General features: G+C 37.4%; 2 protein-coding genes across 2 annotated transcripts in view; one reads left to right on the top strand and one right to left on the bottom strand.

Annotated features, from left to right (window-relative positions):
• Positions 1-13398, bottom strand: part of ube2f (ubiquitin-conjugating enzyme E2F (putative)) — a 74002-nt gene extending 60604 nt beyond the window's left edge. The window contains exons 1-4 of the mRNA XM_079666384.1: positions 13163-13398; positions 9803-9965; positions 9039-9068; positions 5316-5381 (exon numbers count right to left, since the gene is read on the bottom strand). Coding sequence (XP_079522510.1) covers positions 5316-5381; positions 9039-9068; positions 9803-9917 — 211 coding nt within the window. The 5' untranslated portion in view covers positions 9918-9965; positions 13163-13398. The remainder of the gene's footprint in view (positions 1-5315; positions 5382-9038; positions 9069-9802; positions 9966-13162) is intronic.
• The window catches only part of LOC307030136 (double-stranded RNA-specific editase 1-like), a 392337-nt gene that overhangs the window by 30063 nt on the left and 339933 nt on the right, over positions 1-22341 (top strand). The window lies entirely within an intron of this gene.

The following is a 22341-nucleotide window of genomic DNA, read 5'->3' as shown; positions in this document are numbered from 1 at the left end:
AGAGCAAAACAGCTAGGTTACAACTACACAACTCAACCAAAAACCAATAGTACCAAAGTATGTTTCCCAGGACGTTGAGGGCATCCCAACACAGGAAACTCTGCAATACAAATAATAATGAAATGCAGCATGGCTGTAAAACACGCTTTACCCATACAGCTGTACTGTAACTGTCACATGAGCACGTACATGCACACGCCTGTGCAGAGATGAACTTTTGATGACCACCTGTGTAACCTCATTGGCTGTCCTTCAACAGAAAAACAACCCCACCAGCAGCAACAAAGCACCACCAACCTCCAACAATGGCATAATCACTGAAACCCCAATGTGTAGGGTAATTATCTTACTATTATTTCCTTTCTTTTTTTGGCCAAGCGTCCGTTTGGCAAGCCAAAATGTAAATGCTTTTGATTCTGCTCCAACATAGGGACCAAAGGCAAAGTCTGTTTTAGAAAGACACGAGACAAACTAAAGCATAACTCATCTCAAGTTTGGAGGTTTACAAAGCCATATAACTATAATAAGCGTATGAATACCTAAGGCCAGACATGACACACACCGTCACTCTGTGGAAAAGCTGTTAACACAAGTTTGAACTTCACAACTTGCGAGAAGAACCAAAGGTGTTACAGATATTTTTCAAATAACTGTAAGATAAGATTGCTACCTAAGATCCTTACAAAGTATTGAGTGAGTCTTTCTTTATGTGCTTTCTTTTGTTGCCAAAATTAGGTCATTGTGTGTATAAAAGAAGGACTAAACTAGGGCTATGCATTTTGCCATAAATGTAACACTCCTTCCTTTCTTATAATACGGCCATTTGCAATGATTTTTTTTTTAACCGCTTGCCGGTTTCTGTAGCAATGGGGACAACAACACAACTAAAACTCAAAGACAATATAATTTGCATGTCTATAGTCTTCATAATTGTTTTTCTAATAATCCAAACAATGATGTGAGAACGTGTTCACCCCAAAGTGTTGCTGCTGTCCCCATTCCTCAGAGACACAGGGGTCCGGAGCAGAGGGGTCACGACACAGAGCGTTTGCATGGGAAAAGGAAACTAATCTAAATGGAGTAACTAAAGAGACATTCCAGATGATCTGAGCTTGAAGAATATTGTTCTGTGTTTGTTTTTTATGTAGCAAACAAATGTTAGATTGATGCTAGTTAAACAACTTTTTGGTTAAATATTTAGAAATAACACAGTGTAAGACAATACAATCAAACAATATTAAATATTCTGCAAAGGCTAAAATCCCAAAGTTCCCCCAAGAGGGAGTTTCTCTCCCTTACACCCAAAAAACAGTCAAAACGTTGACTCTAAGACGAGTGAACTGGGAAAGCCATCTCCTTTCCAGCTATAAGGACTCAATTCCTGCAATGCACTTTTGATATGCACATACAGTAGGTCGTTTGGATCTAACACTGTAATTTGATCCTTTAGCTTTAGCTCAAGGGTAGCGTAATGCCAGGCTGTAGTATAAAAAAACTGTGCTAAAACAGTATTGCTTGGCTTTCAGTCAAGGGGAAGCAGACAGAGCAGACAAAAGGAAAAGAACAAAAGAGAGAGAGAGATGAAACAACGGGAGAACAGAAACACATAAACAGAGAAGAACAAGTGAAAGGAAGTGAAAAGAGGGAGACAGAGGCTCTGAATAATTGAGCGTGTCATTCTCTGAGAACTCAATATCCTTATCAACTCCTCTTTAAGAACATGACACCGAACCCGCGTCTCTAATTGCTGATCTTTGCTTTTCTCTGCAGATTTAGCTTACAAAGACCTTTGTGAAATCTAAGCTGGAGAAACAGTCTCGACTCGGGTGGCAGGAAGATGGATGAATCACAGATATACACACTAACTGGCACTTAACTCACACGTACACACTCACAAACATGGCCTAGAATAGCTTTAGAATAACTTTCAATTAATTTACCGCTTACTAAAGCATCAAAATGTCAAAACAACTTAGTTGGCAAAAAAATGATGCAGGCCAGGGACTTTAGTAACTCTCTTGAAACAAATTGAAACCCATTCAAAATGCAGCATTAAATGCCATATCAAGAACTTTGCCATAATAAATTCAATTCAAATAATAGAACATTTTTAGGAAGGACTATCTGAACAACGTAAAAGTAAAGAAGAAACAATATAATGCGTGAACTTTCTTAGAGCACAACAAAACACTTGTTCTAAGTAACGGATAATGTGGGAAGAGGGGGTCATTAATGAAAATGAAACACTGGGACGATCATGGAGCCCGACGGCCAACCAACAGCTGGAGATGCGGCAACAGTGGATTTTATTTTCATTAACCAGTCTTTAAACCAGAACCCATACGGTGTTTACTTGCTTTTGATCCTTTTGATTTCTCTGACGTCGCTCTGTCTGTTGACCTCTTTCATTCTCTTGCGTTGTTGTTTTTTGCTTTACTGGGACAGTTTAGCTATCATGAATCACAAGCTTCAAGCTCTCCACAAATATAAAAGTGAATATTCAAAAAGTATTCCAGATTGTTTCTGATGAATGAAAACTAATGTTTGTTATCCACAGCAGGCATTAAGTTGACCGAACTTCTTTCTGCGGATTGATATGACTGCAGTAATATAGTCCCATGATCCAAAGCCACGGTGTGTTAGCGAGTATTAACAACCTCTGAAATGTCTGAATTGACCAATCATAATCGAGTACTTACCTAAGTAACTATATAAAAAGACAAAAAAAGACAAAATATAATAAAAAGGGATTTGCTCTTTTAAAATGAGCTCAAACTTAAAACACATGTAAAATTTTGCGATATTAGCGCATACAATTTCCAAAGTTAAAATAGTATAAACACCATAAATATGGTAGCTCAAGCTTCTTAAATGGCTGTATTATTTAAGGATTGTTTCAGTCACGTATGCCAGTAAATATTGACTTTCCGCTGCAGCTCTACAGTTTCATTAAACTAATTTGGAGAAAACAAAGGCCAACAGCAAAATGAGGCGAACATTGTTTCATTCTTCAAATACTTGTTATCATATCTAAACCTAATAATTATTTCAATCTTTAACATTTACAATTTTACACATTTATCCTCAATGAATTTCTTTCTGGTCTAATCGGTGTTAATAGATTTTATAATAGCAGGAAGTAAGTGGTAAAACAGCCTCCAGAGACACGGCTAGTCCCACACCAGTGTTCTCGGTTTGTACAGTATTCGACAGGTGGCCCATTTAGCTGGGAACACTGCTGAGCAAAGCTTATTGGACGTGGGGAATAATGTTGGTGCTGCAGTAACGTCGAAAAATACCCAGAGAAGACTGGAGTGCCTTTTCAAGGGAATACTTTAAGACACAAATTGGCTTACTAAGATCTACAGTCCCCCCCACTCTATCATAAATGACATACTCCCAAACAATGTGTACACACAAACCCTGCGTACAATGAGAAAGCAGTGGTTGTGGCTGCATGTCCTCCCTGGAGGCTGAGGCTAAGAACAATAGAAAGACAATATTTTGCTGAGCACTCAGTATTCAGAGAACTGTGCCGCATTAAAATGAGAATTTATTTTCCACTTCTCACATTTGTTGTAAAAGTTTATCCTCGAGTTTGTCGTCAGAATCAAGAAAATAATATTTTAATATCATAATATATTTAATAATAATTGTTTTGCTAAATGTTTTGAATTAAATTAAAGATCAAATAAATGAATACAAAATAAAATAAAGATATTTATATAAACATAAGACATCATGTGCCTGCAGTGGTTAGTGCTTGTCATAGCTATACATATGTTTTTATTATATTTATTTTAAATTCTCATATTTTAGGCAAAATAATAAAGATTACAAAAAATATATATAAATATATATTTATACATATATATATATATATATATATATATATATATATATATATATATATATATATATATATATATTAAATATTCATACAAACATCAAAATAAAATACTAAATATTGATATAAACATAAAATGTAATATGCCTGTGGTTCTTAATTTGTCATATCTATAAATATGTTACTTTTTATAAACACTTCACATACTATAATTACTGAAGTGTTTTCTTCATACTCTTTACTTCAGAACTGCTGCCCCTCACTAAACCCTTATATCACCCTCTAGTCTCTTTTAGCTAAAAGACCCAAGTTCTAATGCCTTATGTTCATCGCCTGTGATTCACAAACATCAGAGAAAGTAAAAAGAGTGGTGACAGTTGAGTTTTAAAATCCTCACACACCACAGAGCCTCTCTTCTGCTGACAGCGCTGTCGGCTGAAGAGTCAATCCCAGCGGACGGCAAAGGTCGTTCCAGCGTCTGGTTCAATAGCAGTTTAGCAGCCTTCATTGACAGCCTGCACCTGAGCTGAGAGCAGCCGAGCTGACAACAGACACGAGTCAGGCTGTCTTACTCTACGCTGCCGCCCGGCATTATGCTGCCCTCCGGTAGATTTGTGGTTAGGTCATTTTTAGAATTAGTTTGTAAATGTTTAGCTTCTGTGCAATGACATAACTAAGAAAAAGTGCAGGAATTTGGTGGGAAAAAAGTACTCAGTCGTCTCCAATGATGAATCAACTTTTCAGAATGCAGCCCTTTATGTCATACTAGTCTATTAAATACATTGTAATGTAATACTAATATACCCCTCTATATATTGTAATATACATGTTATATATTGTTCCATTACCATTGCACAGTTTAACTTTTACTTCTTATGTTTATAAAAAATGTTTTTAGCAGTTTTATTTGAACTTTTTGGACATCTTACTCTAACTTCGTATTTTATATGAAATGTTTTTTTTTATTGCATTTTTTGACTGCAATTTAACTTCTTACGTTTATATTATTCAGTTTTTTGTTTTACTTTTATTTCATTTAGAAATGGAACAACTGTCACAAAAAACCTAATTCCCCCAGGATAAATAAAGTATTGTGATTCTAATCAAATCCAAATGACGTGATGTTAGTATAAAAAACTGAAAAGCTATTTTTCCGACAATAAACCAATATTACATTTTTTATAGTGTTTGACCAGTACATTTAAGTGTCAAAATCATGGTTCAGGTTTCCTGCTGGGTTTTCCCACAAAATATATATGTAAGTGTGGTGCATCATAACCATTAAATGTGATGTTTTATTCTCTTTGGGTTTTTGTATGTGTTTAAAAACCAGCAGCCACAAACACTGCTGCAATAAGTGCACACAATACTAACACTGCAGGGGTGGAAACCAAACTGACATTGACTGTCACAATTTTTTGTCAATAGGGGGCAGTTAAGTGTGTAAAGGGACAGATGTTTCTCTTACCAGGTGACACTGCCAGCTGAAAATGATGCAGCTTGTCCTCATCTGGGAAACTGGCTTTGCATGTACCTGAACAAAAACAAATGACAGGAGTTTAGTTAGTCTGGTCAAGGGTTAAAGCTAGCAGTAGCTCCATGAAGTTCTACCATTACTTTTTTCTGTGACACTAACATCAATAATTTATTGTATTTCTATTAAAGTCCATCTCGAGCCATATTTTTCATTCTGTCATCCCATCTAGCAGGATTAATGCCTGGGGTCTCCATGTGGCACCACATCCCCCCCTGCTGTTCAAACACATGTACCGCACCCTAGACAAATGACATCATGTGCTAGAATTCTTTTTTTACTAAATCAACATTACATCAGCTCTTTTCACTGAATCGACAGTTTAAAATGATACTTTGGATACATAAGGCTACCAGATATAGTGACACTTCTATAACGTGTGGTATAAATGTAAAGGAACAACGTAGATGAAATCAACTTTGTCCTTTTCATTTAAAATAACAGACCATAGAATACCTTAACTGACCAATCGGAATAGAGTTTTCAACAAGGCTATTGAGTAGATGTATGCATGTTCCTCGCCCCAAGTTTGTGTTTATTTGTTTGATTAAAGTTAATCAGAGTTGCTTTTCTTCTGCACTACTTCTGCAGGTTGATGGCATTAAAAGGGTTTTAAAGGTTGAAAACATTAGACCCTCCAGAAAAACGCGATTCTGCGATCGCAGAATTGACCGCATAATCAGCAAAATGGCGCAGATTTTTAAAAGGCCGCATATTTATCAAAAGGCCGCATAATCCCCGCATTTTTCCACACAAAGTTGAGAAAAACTCGTCTTGACGTGACGTCATCAGCTCGCGCATCACAGAATGTAAACAACACTGTATAGAGTGAACGTGTGGAGCTCACACGATAGAGAAAACACCAAGATGAAAAAATCTAATCCATCTCATTTACCGACGGAAACTATTCTGCACCCCGTGCAACTGTGTGTTGGAGCATAAGAGAAAATTGACGGGGACGACCCACTTTGATTCATTCAAACATTCGAAAATGCTTTCTGCTGCTGCGGACAAGAAAGCCAAACAACTTACGTTCACCGAGGCATCAACCTCCAAAACCCTTTCGAGGGCTACAAGAAACGAGGTGAGTAGCCTACACGATTGAAGCTGGTCAGATAACGAACGAGTAAATGAAAACGGAATGAGGCGGAGAAGTGTGTGTGGGGGGGGGGTTATGTGTGTGTGTGTGTGTGTGTGTGTGTGTGTGTGTGTGTGTGTGTGTGTGTGTGTGTGTGTGTGTGTGTGTGTGTGTGTGTGTGTGTGTGTGTGTGTGTGTGTGTGTGTGTGTGTGTGTGTGTGTGTGTGTGAGATTAAAATAGCCCAATTGCTTTTCCAATAAATAAACATTGAATGTGTTTAATTGAATAGTAAAGGGGTTTAACGTTAGTGGCAGGTTGTGTGTGAGAGAGAATAAATAAGACAGCCCAATATTTAAAAAAATTGTTATTCTTTTTTCCCTCATATAGCATATTTTGCAACTTTCCGCATATTTCGCAACTTCCCGCAATTTCACCGCATAAAATAACATAAAAACCCTGCATGTTTAATCGCATGATCAAGGAATTTAGCCCGCATAATCAAGGATTTTTCCTCGCGTTTTTCTGGAGGGTCTAAAACATATATATTTGCCAATGCTTTTCAGAGGTGATTTAACACCTGCAGCTCTTGTAGCATCAACCGTATTCACAATACAAAGCGTGTCATTGCGTTTTGTAAAGCACTTTGAATTGCCTGTGTGTGCTATAAAAATAAACTAACCTTAAATTAATCATTACAATACTTCCGTTGGTTTTTAAAGCTCTTAATGGTTTTGGTCCTAGCTATTTATCAAATTAGCTTTTAACCTATGAACCATCTAGAACTGTCAGGTCTATTAATACTTTCATTATACCGTAAGTTAAAGTTGTACCGCACTTCGTGTTACTTGTGTACTGAAGAGGATTAGGGCCCCGTGTGATGGTTTTGGAGATCTGACCACATTTAAATTAGAAAAAATCTGAATTCCGACTATAATCTCAGAATTGTGACATTTTTTAAAATGTTTTTTTAAGTCAGAATCATGGAAAATAAATCAGGTAAAAAAAATCCCTTTTGGTTAGATCTCAATTTTATTTGACATCTGGCCCTAATCCTCTTCCAAACCTTTTGTGTATAAAAAGTTCTGTATACATAAAGTTTGATTTCATTTGCTTTGATAAACGAAAACCATACAGAAGAAAAACAAAAACAAAAGCACTGTAGTAGCTAGGCGCAAACATTAGCTTTGAGCCAATATTATCACATGTCTTTTCTACAAGACATATAACAAAACAATTTTTTTCCAGCTATACAAGTCTTCTTCTTACTTTCTCATCAACACTGTGGGCTGCGTAACGTGTTTACTTCCCTGGATTTCATGGTCCTCAGCTGAGAGAGGAAACTGATCAGACCACTAACAACAGCCAACATGCTGAGTTCAGCCAAAGCAATGATAATTAATTCAGCCCTCATGCATAATAATAACCAGACAACTGAGCAACGAAGATCCGATAAACTTTAATATACATTCTAATTAAAAAGCAGAACTAAATAGCAGTTTGGGGGTCACAGTCTGTTTGAGCAAATACATCCTGAGGCCAGAAGTATAACAAGCATGAAGCCTGAGTAAGGCTCAAAGCATACATGGTGTTTACTCATTTCCAGCTCAATACAGAAAACATGTATGTGGAAGAGCCGGGTGATCTGGAAAATCAGAGTTGTTTGATGAAATGAAATGCTTTACAATTAGTTATACTGTAAAGTAGTGCAGGAATGACTGTTAAAACCCAGAACAGAGTTAGTATTTGTATCACTTCCATGTCTCTTGTCTTAAGACATTTTCACATTTTGTTTTATGACATAAAACACGTGAGTAAATACCCCAATTGTGAATGTCCGAAAACTACTAAACATCATGACGTCGGACATTAAACGTTTTTTTCTTTAGGTTATTGCAGCTACGCTTTAAATATTGTGATTAGTATCTAAATGTCCCCCCAAAAGATCCCATTAGGCGCTTTCACACCGCAGTACTTTTCCCACTTTAGTTCCGAAATCCGGAACTAAAATTAGTTCATGAGAACTAAAGGGTTCTCATGAACTAAGTTCTGATGAACCTTTGTTGGAAAAGTGTGAAAGCGCCTATTGTTTATTGTCAAGGTTGCGATGCTAACTTCACTAACATCAGCCTACAAAAATACGTCATCACTGCACCACTGTATCTCCTATGTGTTTTTTTAAATCAGTCAATAATTCAGACTGAATAGCCTTAAATGAAAAGTTCGGACGTGGAAGGATAAATACAAACAATATAAGGCCTATTTTAGAAAATAAGTTTGCCACCTTTTTTTGTCGAGGTCAAATCAGTGCTGATAGTAAATGCAGTGTATTGAAGTGATACATTCCAAAGTTTGTGCTATTTTGATAGAAAAAGCAGAAAGAATGTGTCTGACTCAACAAACTGTATAAGAAAAATCTGTGTGTATGGCATGTTACGGGTAACGCACTTGACCAGGGGCTGCAGATGGTAATTAGCTATTAGCTGAAATCTGGCAAATATAATATTTTCTCTTTTGTATTTTTATGCAGTATTCTTGGTCAATAAAAAACATAATAATTCAATACAAATAGCATACTTACTAGGGAGATGGGCTTCAAGTTCTGAAACTTCTGTAGAGAGAAAAAGAAAGAATCATAATTAAGGAGCGACAAACGGATACAGTATCAGTTGCTTTTTCAAAACAGATTGAGATAATAGTGTTTCCTGGAAGAGCAGGAAAGACAAGTAAAACAAAAAATGCACATGACGTATTATGGTGTTATACTTAAACAGAAATTACTAAAAGCCTGGCAACCTTAGCTTGAGTTGTATGAAGTGCTGGTCCCAAGCCAGCTCATTAAGCAGTTTCCTGTCTAAGAACTGTATTGACCTTTAACCAAAACCTTACCTCAGTACCTAAGGAAAAATAAGTCGCTCCAATGGAGTATCTGTTTAAGTAAATGTATAGATTAAAACAAATACAGGTGATAATCCAGAAGAGAGTAAACATGAGGCAAGACAAAACAATAGAGCTAAAAGCTGAAAAGGTTAAGGACAGTCCTTTAAAATGTAAAAGGACAGAGAGAGGAGGCAGATGTGTTGGAGCTGCTTCCCAAGGCAACTAGAAATACCTATAAATAAAAGAGACGGAGCAAGAGGCAAAAACATGGACAGAGTGAAAAGAAATGAAAAGAGAGAAATAGAAATGTAGAAAAAGGAACAGGACATTCATGGAGGAAGAGGAGCGTGAAAATGTATATTCCTGTATTGAAAACAACCAAAAAAAAACGTTATTGACCTGGAGTAAATCTCCAAATATGTGTCTGTTTTGTTTTCATTATTCGAGCTGACAAAATACCGGTACCTTTGGTAAGGAGGCGGTCCCTGATGGAGACCCTGTGGGTGGAGTCGGAGGCCCCGGAGGCACGGCCCGTCTTCCCTCCATCGTCTCTCTTTAGCTTACTGGCCAACGTAAGCATGGCTGCGCTGCTATGGTCTGCCCACCGCTGCACTGTGCTGCTAAAAGCCTGACAATCAAAAGGAACATAGAGAATACATCAGTCAATGGAGAACAAATGGGGGGGGGGGAAACACAATGAGTTTCAATAATCATTTCAATATCTCTTCTGGCTTACTCTCTTACAACAAAGACGTGCACACAAGGTAAACTGTGAAATCTACATTTCAAACTGTATTGAATTTCATTTGTCGTCTATCTAGAGTAGACCATAGGTTACATACAGCGTTAGAGGCAGGGCCCGTTCGATTCACAGTGGCAAATTAATGTAAAATGGCCTGACTCTCTTCTCTCCCAAGAAAAAAAGGGATCTTCCATGGACCTTCCAGCAATCTTCCGCATGTATTGGGCCCATTCAGCGTGATCACGTAAGCATTTGGGTTTTCCCTAGGCCCGGCTCCAATCCACTAAGTCACAGTCGGTCTCGGCTCAGTCCAATTATTGGAAAATAACTGGATTCAGCTGGAGCGCATTTCACAACTTTAGCACCTAATAATTGAAATGAGGGCTTTTCAAAAGTTCGTACTGTGAAGATGATTTATCTCAAGAGAATGATATGCTGATATACAGACGTCCCTTTCACATTTTTATTCAAGGGGAAGGAGTCTTTTTTGACCCTATGATATCACAGAAGTTGCAGTACCACTGTTTTGTTATTAAAAATATATACTTCAAAGCCCTGCTCTCTGCCTTGAGGCTTGGTCTTGATTTGACAGCTTGACAACTTCAGCCCTCATGACACTGCACAGATTAAGCAGATATAGATACTTCGAAGCTGGATGGATGAAAACAACAATAGTTATACATACTATAAGGCCAAAGCTTAGCTGTTAAATTATAGATCGTAAAATCACATCATGTTGTAATTCTACATTAAGTTTCAGCGTTTCAATCATGCATATTCAGACTAACCTGGTCTCATATAGGCAAAGGGGTAATAGGGACAGAAATAGCAAGTGTTTAACGAGCAAGACACAGGGAAATAATGAGGTCTTATTATACTGCTTCCTTTACTTCCTATAGCAATAAACTAACAGCTATGACAACATTTAATTACGGTGGTATAATTGAGAGCTCCACATCGATTAGAGGAGTCAATTGCAATTAGGACTCCCCGTTAAGAAAAGACGTGTGGTGCCAAAAGAGTTATGGACTTCAATATGAGACTACATGCAGCTAGAAACTGAGGCGATCAATACCACAGCAATAACAATTTTCTCTATTCTCTATGACAAATAAAATGGATGCAATATATGTTTAAAGAGTTACATTTAGACCATCTGCCGGAAAAGAGATAAATATCATATCGTAAAAATTTAATTTATCTGGCAGAAGGCAGCCTACAGTGACAAGCATCAGAACTGAAAATTAACAGCAATTTGGCCACACTGCATGATATTCAGCAGATAACGGTAACAGCAGAGTAGTAGAGGAGAAAAGAGTGTTTCAACATCATGAATCTTCCAACTTCCCTATTAGACACTAAGCAGGAAGCCATCATATACTGTATGTTTGACATTTTAAACTGAAAGATGAAAATATTCACACCTTGCAAATGTCTTACTGTTAAACAATGTTTTTGAAAGCTTGACATGTCCTGGAAGTTGCTGTAAAACTGTAAATCTATTTCAGGTTAAGCCTGGGAAAGATAATGTATCAAAATTTGGTATTCATTCTTTTTGAATTAATTAATAACAGAATAATTTAAAGGTCCCCTATTATACTTTTTTCAACAATATATTATGGGTATCAGATATTACAAAACATGTCTGTGAAGTGTTTGGTTTGAAATACACACAGATCATGTGTTCCCATAATCCCATCCCATAATCCCCTCTGTTTCAGCCTTGTTTCAAAAGTGCTGATTCAGTATATGTAGCTTTAATTGCAAATGAACTGCCACACCCCTATGAGGAGTGTTATGTTTAAAAGAACACAATGGTGATCTAGGAGGAGACTCAGGTGATAAGATGGGTGTTACCTTGGTTAGTTATTGGCTACTGGTTGCACAACCCAAAAAAACATTGTGACATCACAAAGTGGCCAAAGTCTAATTTTCAGACAGGTTTTTATATAAATGGATCAGGACACATAGACAAATAGAAACAAACAGGGTACAGTATGTAAACATATAAAATCACCAATAAATGGCCATTTAAAACACTACTTTCAGGGAATTTCAAGCTTTCAAAGAAGTCTGTAACCTCTTGCTCGTGCTGGGACATCATTTCTTCCAAAGAAATGTACTGTTTGACACACTGCTTGTGTCAGTCATCAATGCACATCTGCTGTATTATCCTGTTTCCTTAATTTTTCTGCCCAATATTACACTTAACATTGCAGGTGGTGTTGCAGAATAAGGTCTTTTAACCTTTCTAGGGGAGCAGATCACTAACATCTCTGATGACTGTGTGTCCAGTGAGCACCGGGGGGAGCTCATTTGGGGAGCAGAAGCAGCAAAGGGTGAAGGCATCAGGTATCAGAGAGCCATCAAATGTGTGTCACTGAGTCTGACTCACAGCCCAGCAGCCTGAGCTGTCAGTCACTGCACCCTGGCCTGTGGCTCACTGACACAAAGTACCTGGATGTTAGTCAAGTAGCTGCAGGGGTAGGGGCAGAGCCATGAAGCAGAAGCAAAAAATAGGCTTGTACAACTACCAAATACAATAATGAAAGATCTGCTGTGTAATCAGACTAAAGTACACTGGCTCTACCACACAAGTGTACACACATTGGAACAGTATGTCAAGCTTATGTACATAACCAATATAAAGAATACATTGGTAGAGTGATGCTAAGTGTAGTTGCTCTGTAAATAAATACACCCTGTAACTCACGGTGGACAAAATTAGTACAGCTAACTCGATACTGAAACACGTAAAAGTGCGTATTCCTCGCGACAACACCTTTTGCGGAGCTAACAGGATTATTAATGCTAATGTAAACACTTTTAAAAGGTAAAGTTATAGCTTCGTCATTACTTTTTAACTCGTTAACCCACTGCAATAACAAACCGCTAACACTGCAGCTTATAACAGCTAGCTAAGCTTTAAACAGTATCAGCTAAGGCTTATTTTCCGCACGTGTGCTTGAGTGCACAAGGACATGTCACTTCGTTTTGATTCAGTGAAGTCGCACGCGAGTTGTTGATGAAGTATGTGTGCTAGTCGGTGTTAGCTTGTGTGTTTTCTGAGCGTTGTGTTTTACCTTCTGTCTCAGAGCTAGCGCCCCTTGCTACACCATAATAATCCGCACTCCTCGGTTCAAGGCGCTGTCTGTGACTCCAGCCGGAGGTTATAGGAGACACGTCGGACTGTAAATAACTTTAAAAAGTGATTATTTGGGACTCGGAGTGGATTTAAACTGATTGGGGAATCAGCTGTCAGAACTTCGCTCCGGTGTCATGGGCAACGGAAGCGCAGTGAATGCCGTTTGTTATTGTTGTCCGGGTAGACATGGTGGCAGATAATCAGTTCCGCAGAGCAGAGGTTCCATAGATAGACTGTATGCAAAGGTCTGTTCTAGCATTTTCAGCTATCGTGAAAATACAAAGCTAAAGTAATAAAACATTGCAAAAATAATATGCTATAATTAAAATTCCTGCATTGAAATTGTAACTTCAGTAAACGTTTACATGACGTAATTCTTTTTAAAATATTTATTTTAAATTATACAATGTATTATTTATGGACTTTACTTTTTTGCAAAAAAAATACATATGTATTTTCAAATATGCTTTTGAATAATTTTAAAATATGCTTTTGAATTATTTTTAAAATATGCTTTTGAATAATTTTAAAATATGCTTTTGAATAATTTTGGTGATTCTTTGTGGGAAATATTGAATAACAGTGTAGTGCTTCACAAAATCAAATATTAATGTCTCCTGCTGTTTATTTATTTTTAAAAAGTAATGAAAAACATATATCTTAAAAATATTCTAGTATGGTGCTACACCTTATGTGTGTACTGTTTTTCAATTATTGGTGAAATGATCCGTATTGGATCATATCTGTATTAGTAAAATATATGTAACAGTAGCTGTGCTATAATATGTCTTTTAGCATTTTGTAGTATCTTTTATCTAATAGTAATAACATCTTCCCGGATTCACAATAAAATTGCATTACTTTTAGAAATGATTGAATATAATGATGAAGGGGTATTCACATACTTAACCCACCCATTATTACACGGACATCGTGCCATAAAAATAGCACCATTTGCAAAATGGGAAACAAAGCCTCACAGTTTGACAGAACAGTTCATCGACTTCTTGGAGCAAACCCAACTCCTCCTAAAGTATTTTCACAAAACTGTAATTCACTCAGCCAGTTGTTTTGGACCCGAGGGGCTGTCACTGTAAACAAGAACATGCTCTTAGGTGACCTGCTTGGTTAGACAACATTTCTTTTTAAAGAAGAGTCTATTAATCTTAGAGTAGATGATTATATTGTTTTTCATCTATATTTAGACAGGTGTTGGCCCTCAGGCTTTCTGAGTTTCTCATTCCCCCACCCCCTCCTCAGATGACTATAATAAATAGAAAACACAGTACTGAAAATAAAGGCATTCACTTTGAAATAAAATATTTCTGTCACTTCTGTGTCTCGGAGCCCGACAGCAGAGTAAAGAGGGTAATAAGAAAAGACTGCTGTGCTTCTCTACCAAATGGGGAGTAATTAAGTGACGGAAGATGCACCCTAAGGATTTCAGACTTCTGTTTATCTTTTTGGGCAGCTTTTTAAAAATGTTAAATTAGTTTTTAACTTTGATGTCTGCATAACAATGATGACTTGAAAAATGTTCTCCTGAAGTAATAAAAACGTCTGCTGTTTGCATGCGGGCTATACAAATATTAGGGTTTTATTAGTCACTCACTGAGGAAAAAAGGCCATGCAATATTATTAATCATAAAATATATGAGGTTGTGTTGTTTACATTTCTAATAATGCATATCCCATTATTTGTTATATATATATAAATATATGACCTTAATATAAAGGTATAGCTATCAACCCTTTTCAAATCTACAATCACAGAATATAAATACAATATGTAAAACAAAACGGGTTTTTTCTGCAATTTTTTGTTGATGCTTTTCTTAATTGTATTTCATCTGCTAATCATAATGGACACATAATCTGCTTTAAACCAATGTGAAAAATAACAAACCTACATTTATTTTCTTGAACTTTTAGTGATTCTCCAAGCTAAAGCCTAAAGGGCAGAATTGAAAGCCATGACAAAATATAAACAATTATAACCCTTATTAAATGTACAACAGAATCCCCCACTCTTCCATTCCTGGCTCCTACAAGTGTTATTCTCAATTTTGATGTAGTTCTCAGAAACCATTCAATCGGTGTGGTTGTACTCATTGTCTTCTTAAATGTGGCTGATATCAGATTTTCCCTGTGAACTGGTCAAGGTTCTGAACTGACCAGCAAGCTTGCAGATTCCATAGCAGATGAAAACAAGGGCACGGACAAAGAAAGGGACTTTTTTAAATTATTCTGCTTTATGTGAAGAAAAGGCAAAGCAGCATATGAACCAGGAATGGTGGGGTTGAAACATGAATATATTCAATTAAAACTGTTTTGTCTGCACTTCTTCACAAAACATCACAAAATCAGAATAAAAAAGTTCCGATTCCATTTGACTTATGTTGTTCACACTGTTGAGCTAAATCATCAGATGGGGGAACAGCAAGGTTTTGCTAACGTCAGAATGCTAACATGCTTACAGTGACAATGCTAACATGCGGATGTTGGGCAAGTACAATGTTTACCATGTTCCCTTTTAGTTTAGCTTGTAAGCATATTGGAGGTATTTGGTCATACACTAAAATTACTGGATGCATTTAAATTCAACCTGATGATGGCACTATTTTAAAACTCAAGTGTATTGACAACTTTAATGGTAGTCTATTGAAATACATGTTGAGATATCTTAGTCTTAGTTTATCTTCTAAGTATTTGAACAAACATGTTTAACTTACAACTCTTTAAATATATGTTCTTAAACTCCATCACTTTACAAATATAATTGTTATTGTTAATTATTATACATAAACATTACAAGCTAACCGTAACCCAAACCCCTAACCCCAACCCTAAAAAAACATCTAACACTTACCAAACACCCAAAAAACTGAACCAATCCAACCCTAATTAAATGGTCCCTAAACTAACATTTTATAAATCTAAACATTGGTTTGAAATAGTTAAGATATAATAAATACAGACACATTACAAGGGAAGTATAAATGTGTCTCACAGGGCAAATTTGTTTAGAAGTCCTTAGTGATAAGCAACTGTTGCCTTAAAATCTCTTAAACAGACGCATATTAGTGTTATCAATCACATTCCATAGTTGTGGATATCCCACTAAAGTTGGTACATTTAAGTTGATCCTTTATAAGATGCATTTTCTTAGTCTTATACGTAAGCCAGGGGAAATAAGTTGGGAACACCACCAGTTACATGTACATTAAGTGACATGTTGCTGTCATTCAAATCACTGTGACTGCAGTGACAGTAGCCCCAGTGCCTTTAATCTTACTCATGTAGAAACAAAGTGTTACACCGGGGGCTTTGCTCTTCCTCCTGGACCACGTGGCCCACATGAGAGTGTAGTGTCTACTCAGTTTAAGAGGGAAAAAACGTCTCTGCTGCAGCAACACATCCTGTGTTATGCTGTGTGTTCACTTTACTTCTGCTGAAATGTTGTAATACGCTGCAGAAAGAAAGAAAGCGCATCTGCTCAGCTATAGCTAACCTTACAGATACAGTATGTCAATGAGGACACCAATGTTGTTTACAACATCGTTTGGAACAAATAAAATTGTTCCTACATGGAACTTCTTCTATAGATTATCTTCTTTGGGGTGAACTGTCCCTTTGACCGAGCTTACGCAGCAGCTGGCCCTATACAGGCTCTGGAACACTCTGCCCCTCCATGTGAGGTCGGCCCAGACCCTAGGGGTTTTTTAATCTACACTTAAAACACACTTCTTCTCCCTGGCCTTTTAGTCAGAGCGGAGCACGACTCCTGACTTTTCCCTGTGTTTTTTATATATCTGTTGTAATTTATTGTCTTTTATTGTGATTGTAGTAATGTGTTTTTATGTGATTGTAGTATTTATTACATGTACAGCACTTTGGCCAGACCAAAAATCGCTTTTAAATGTGCTTTATAAATAAACTTTGATTTGATTTGATTTAAGATGATGACTTATTAGCAATATTCCTTTCACATTAAATATTTGCCTTGACAGCGTGATGAATGACTCGTGTAGTTTTGAAGAAAGAAAAAAGTACCTACGTGAAACTACTCACAATATCTGTGGATTATCTTCTCTTTTGGGGTGAACTGTCCCTTTAATTTGAGATATTGTTTATTCACAACATATACAAAAAAAAAATCCACAGCCTACTAGTGCTATTAGTTTGAGCACAGATCCCGCCTGTGTGATGTTACGCACAGCACTTACAATGGTGAGATAGCAACATCTGTGCAGCAGACACACCAGACACTGCTCACTGTTTGACTCTGAAGTCAGTCCAACTCACTCTGCATTATTTGAACATAACAGGAGTAGACTAAAATGCTGAGTCACCATTTATACATACAGTCTATGGTCAGCATCTGAGCATGGCATCATTGATGTGAAGACTGAAGAGGCAGAGTCCATTTTCTTCTGTCACAGAGAAAAATATAAGAACTTCCTCTCTCAGACACACATTACATAATGTGAAACTTTATTGAGATGACCACCTTCTGTTTGAGCAGTAAAATCCTCCATTATTTGAATATGGGAGGAGAAGGAAATACTTTTCTCGAGCTTGATACAAATGAGCAGGCAAATTGTGTCAAACGCATATTTGTATATTTAAATGTGAGTGCTGAGAAAAAATACATTTTTTGTAGTCTTTGGGTTGTGTAACTCCTGCATTATCCCTTTAACAACAGTGCATATATTACATTAAATATGTCTATATAACGCTATTAAAGTTTTCGTTCTTGTGTGTTTAAAAGCGTCTTTGAGCATTAGGAAAAGCACTATAAAAATCCCATGTATTATTATTATTATTATTATAATAAGTTAAATCTGTGACAGATATACGAGGTTTAAAGAAGGCGAGATCTTATCATGAAAAGAAATGAAAATCAGATTGTTAATAAAAAAATATCACTTGAGGCTCGACATGTGGCGAGGAGAGATCTGATTTCACGGGATGGGAAGGTAATGTTTTCCCTCAATAATCTTCCAGACAATAGCACCATGTTTGTAAGAGATCTGAACGGAACTCTGTGCTCATACAGCTGCAACAACAGATACAGAGGAAGGCTCGGGTTCACCAGATGGTGCCATGGTTATTTTTTCAAATGAAAACCTTGAGCTGTTGCAGATGACCTCACATACCATTTTTGATGATTCACCATTTAAACCTCTAGTGAAAACTACCATGCACATAAAATACTTTTCTGTTCTCAAAACATGTTTTTGAATTAACTTCACTTTGGTTTTTGGATGCCGCCTTCTTTTGTTTTTTTCAAATAAAAGTGAAAGAGGGTATACGTACAACCAAACCTTCAGTAAGACAATCAAGAGTGAAAGTTCTAATACGCAAACACAGACAACAACACCCAAACTGGACGGCCATTCATATTACAAAATATCAATGAATTGGCGGTAGTAGTGAGGGACTACACTACAGTACATGCACTGCATGAATCAAGACAGAAGCAAACATTATAACCAAGAATGTACCTGTTTTGATCAATAATACTGTATTTTTTACCAAAGCAATGACCATTCAAATACACGTACCTTTGGTAAAATGTTATAGTATGACTGGTATTCAAATACCTCTATGTTAAAAGATTAAAAAGGCTTCTCTTGTGCAGAACAGACAAACTAGCCAACTCAAAATGCAGGTATTGTTCTCTGACCATGTCTGTCCATGGCCTCAAGTCACGCTAAAAGCTATGCATTGTCCAACTAATGGCTGAACATTTCTGCACTGCCAACACTAAAACGTGTTTGTAATAAATGTCTCCCTGACTAAGATTCAAAACCTAGGAAAGAGACCAGACCAACACAGATGAGGGCATTTGGGATGTTTTTTTGTTTGTGAGAATGAGGATAAAGAAAAAAGAGTGCAGGATTCTGTCAGAGCAGATCTTCTAGTGGTGGGGAAATGTTGCTGAGAGCATTTCCACACAAACAGAGGGGGATGCTACAACAACAGGCCTGACACACATCACAAACACTACTGATGACCAAAACTGTGAGACTAAGAAAGAATCCGAGGATTATATAGGACATATAATGTAGTGTAAAAAAATATATCATACAGAAGAAGTCATTTTTGAGTATTGCGAGACAAAACGCATAAGGCAAGTAAATCAATCCAGGTAGTCTGCAATGTCATAAAGAAAGAGAATAGCTGTCACTGAGAAACTGTAGAGCAGGCCTATTCAACTGGCCCAGAACCAACTCCCGAGTGGCCCAGCCTCCCGTAGCCAAATTCCTACACTAGGACAGACCTTGAACGCAACACTCCGTGTTGCATAGAAACCACCAAACCACAACGCAGCACGTTTTTTAAAAGTGCATCTAGTGGTGCTAGTAACGGTGGTCCTATGATAGCAACTCTAAAACATGTCTCTCTCAACTCTGAAGCGTAAACAGAGACAAAACGGTAATTGATCTTGTGGAGCAGATCCAAGTCAAGCTGGACCTTTTCGCGACCGACTTGAGCACGGGTCGGATGCTGCATTTTCCGACGCTTCCCAAACACATCACATCTCCGGCACAAATCACGGATGTGATGACAGATTTCATTGCGAGGTTAAAAAGAGAACTTTGCCGGTCGATTGGATGGACTTGCTCTGCCCACAGAGGTGATGATGGGCTTTGCCAGATACCCCTTCACTGTTGCAATAGAGGGGGACGTATCAACCAGAGCAAAGGAAGTGGTCCCCTCCCCTGCATCGACAAGGGGAAATATACACTGGAACTTATTGACATGCAGCGCACTAACGGGCCAGCGAAGTTTTGGAGTGATGTCAAAAAACAGCAGTTCCCTAACGTTCAGAAAATAGCGATCTGTGTGCTCAGTATGTTTGGATCAACATACACATGTGTATCAAGCTTTTCACACATGAACTCAATCAAAAGTAGCACTCGCTGCTCCCTGACTGACAGCACTCTTCACCAATGTCTTAGGATTGCATTGACATCCTATGAGCCAAAAATCACTGCTCTTGTTCAAAACTAAAAATGTCCCTTCTCCCATTGAGAAAGTCAGCGATGACAAATCACAAATGAGGTGATAGTAAGCACCTATTTACTATAGTAGACGTGTACTGTAGTATTCATTCATATAGTTACCCGTATCACTTGTTATGGGTTTGTGCACTTAAGGGTTTGACTGTTCTTTCTGTATTCATTTAAATGCACTTTGTAATGTGTCTGGGTCAAATGTGACCAAAACGTATGATTTTGTTGTTATTACTTGAAAAGTGAAAAAATAGTATTACTACAGTAGGGGAGAGTGGGGTAAGTAGTGCCAATTTTTACTTAAAGTGCCTTCAAAGCAAGGGGATTACAGTAATGCCTCCAACTAAAATATGTACATATAGTTTAAGATGTTGTGCATCCCTGGGAACAATCACTTCGGATCTTAAATAAACTGTTTGAGAAATATAGCTTTAGAAAAAAAAGTGGTTTTGTGGCACAACTTGCCCCTGGTAAGTTGTGCCATTAGAGACAATACACTGGGGTAAATTGTGCCATTGATAATTGAAGTAAAACAGATCATTTTAATCTCACAAACAATAATGCTATATAAAAGCAAGACAAATTCAATACAAAATTATTTATTTAATGTTTATTTAAAGTTGTAACAACATCAAAGGCCACTTTTCTATAACAAGGCCTATGAACACCTAACATCCTACTTGTCCAATGCTGCAGGGAAATATGAACTTCTGTTCCCTTCTGGCTGTACCACCAAGTTTTGTGGTGTGGCCAATTTGCTTAAACAAGGCCTAGCGCCACATGAACACATACTCAGAACAAAATTAAAATTCCAAAATGAGCACCTAATCATCTGCAAATCATCTGCATCTGAATCTCTTCACAGATTCGGCCTACTACTGAACATCCCACTTGTCAATGCTGCAGGGGAATGTGGACTTATACTCCCTTCTGGTTGTACCACCAAGTTTTTGTGGTGTGGGTAGTTTCTTGAGCACATCACTTCTAGGGATGACTCCTTCATCATTCTCTCTAAATGTGAAGATGGGGTTTCCATCAACAGACCTCTTACAACTTTGCTTCAGAAACTTTGCACTGATCTCGTAACCTTCAACATTCTCCACCAATCCAACATAGTTATAGGATTTGGATTTTTTACCTGCAAACTTCACAATGACAAAGTCACCAGCAGACAGATCCTTGTCACCATCATCATCATCACTGGACATCTGAACTCTCATAATGAGTGGCATCGCTAAGTGGAATCGGAAAGTCCCTCTCTTCTGAGCTACTGGAGAGCACTTTCTTTTTGGGCTTGGTTGGTTTTGACCCTTTCAGAGCCCCCTACTTATTTCCACTCCTTTTCTTCTTTTCAGCCCGTTCCTTTTCTCTGCTGTGTGTCTTCTCCAGGCCATCTTCTGCCTCATCATTGGTGGTGGAGCTTTCTTCTGAGCTACTGTACACAGCTGTTTTTTTCTTGGTTTTGGTTTGATTTGCAGCTTTCAGAGCCCTTTTCTTCTCTCTTTCATTCTTTTTCTTTTCCTTTTCAGCCTTTTTATCTTCTTTTTCTTTGTGAGCCTTCTCCAACTCCATCTTCTCAGGTGTGTCGGTCACGATTCTTGTTTTCACTTTCTTTCTTACAATTTTTTTTGTATGTGGCTTTTGGCAAGGGAAGAAGACGTATGGTCTTCCCCTGTTGCACCTCTTTCACTGCTCTTTCCAACTCCTCAAGAGGAGTTGAAACCCTGTCTGTCTTCCTTTTGTATTTGCGTGGCATGATGGATTTTGGTCTAAAATTAAGAATGTCACATAGTTTTAGTGATCAAATGTAAGAATACAATGTACAATAACAATAAAAATACAATAAAGTAATATATAGTAAATAATCATAAGTTTGGGTTAACCCAGGCCCTTTGGCACAAATCACCCCAAGCCCACCATTTTGAAAAAAATGCATCCCCCAGCTGCTTTGAGCTAGCATCATGCTAACTGTATAGACTCATGGTGTAGCTTACTAAAGCACTAAAACATGTGTGAACTGTTTTCAAAGTTCTCTAAATTGTTCAAACACAGCAATCAAAAAACCTTGATCATAGAAATTTTACTTTGGAGGGCA

The sequence above is a fragment of the Notothenia rossii genome (genome assembly GCF_949606895.1).
Source record: "Notothenia rossii genome assembly, chromosome: 2".
NCBI lineage: Eukaryota > Metazoa > Chordata > Actinopteri > Perciformes > Nototheniidae > Notothenia > Notothenia rossii.
This window is presented reverse-complemented; position numbering and strand designations above follow the sequence as displayed.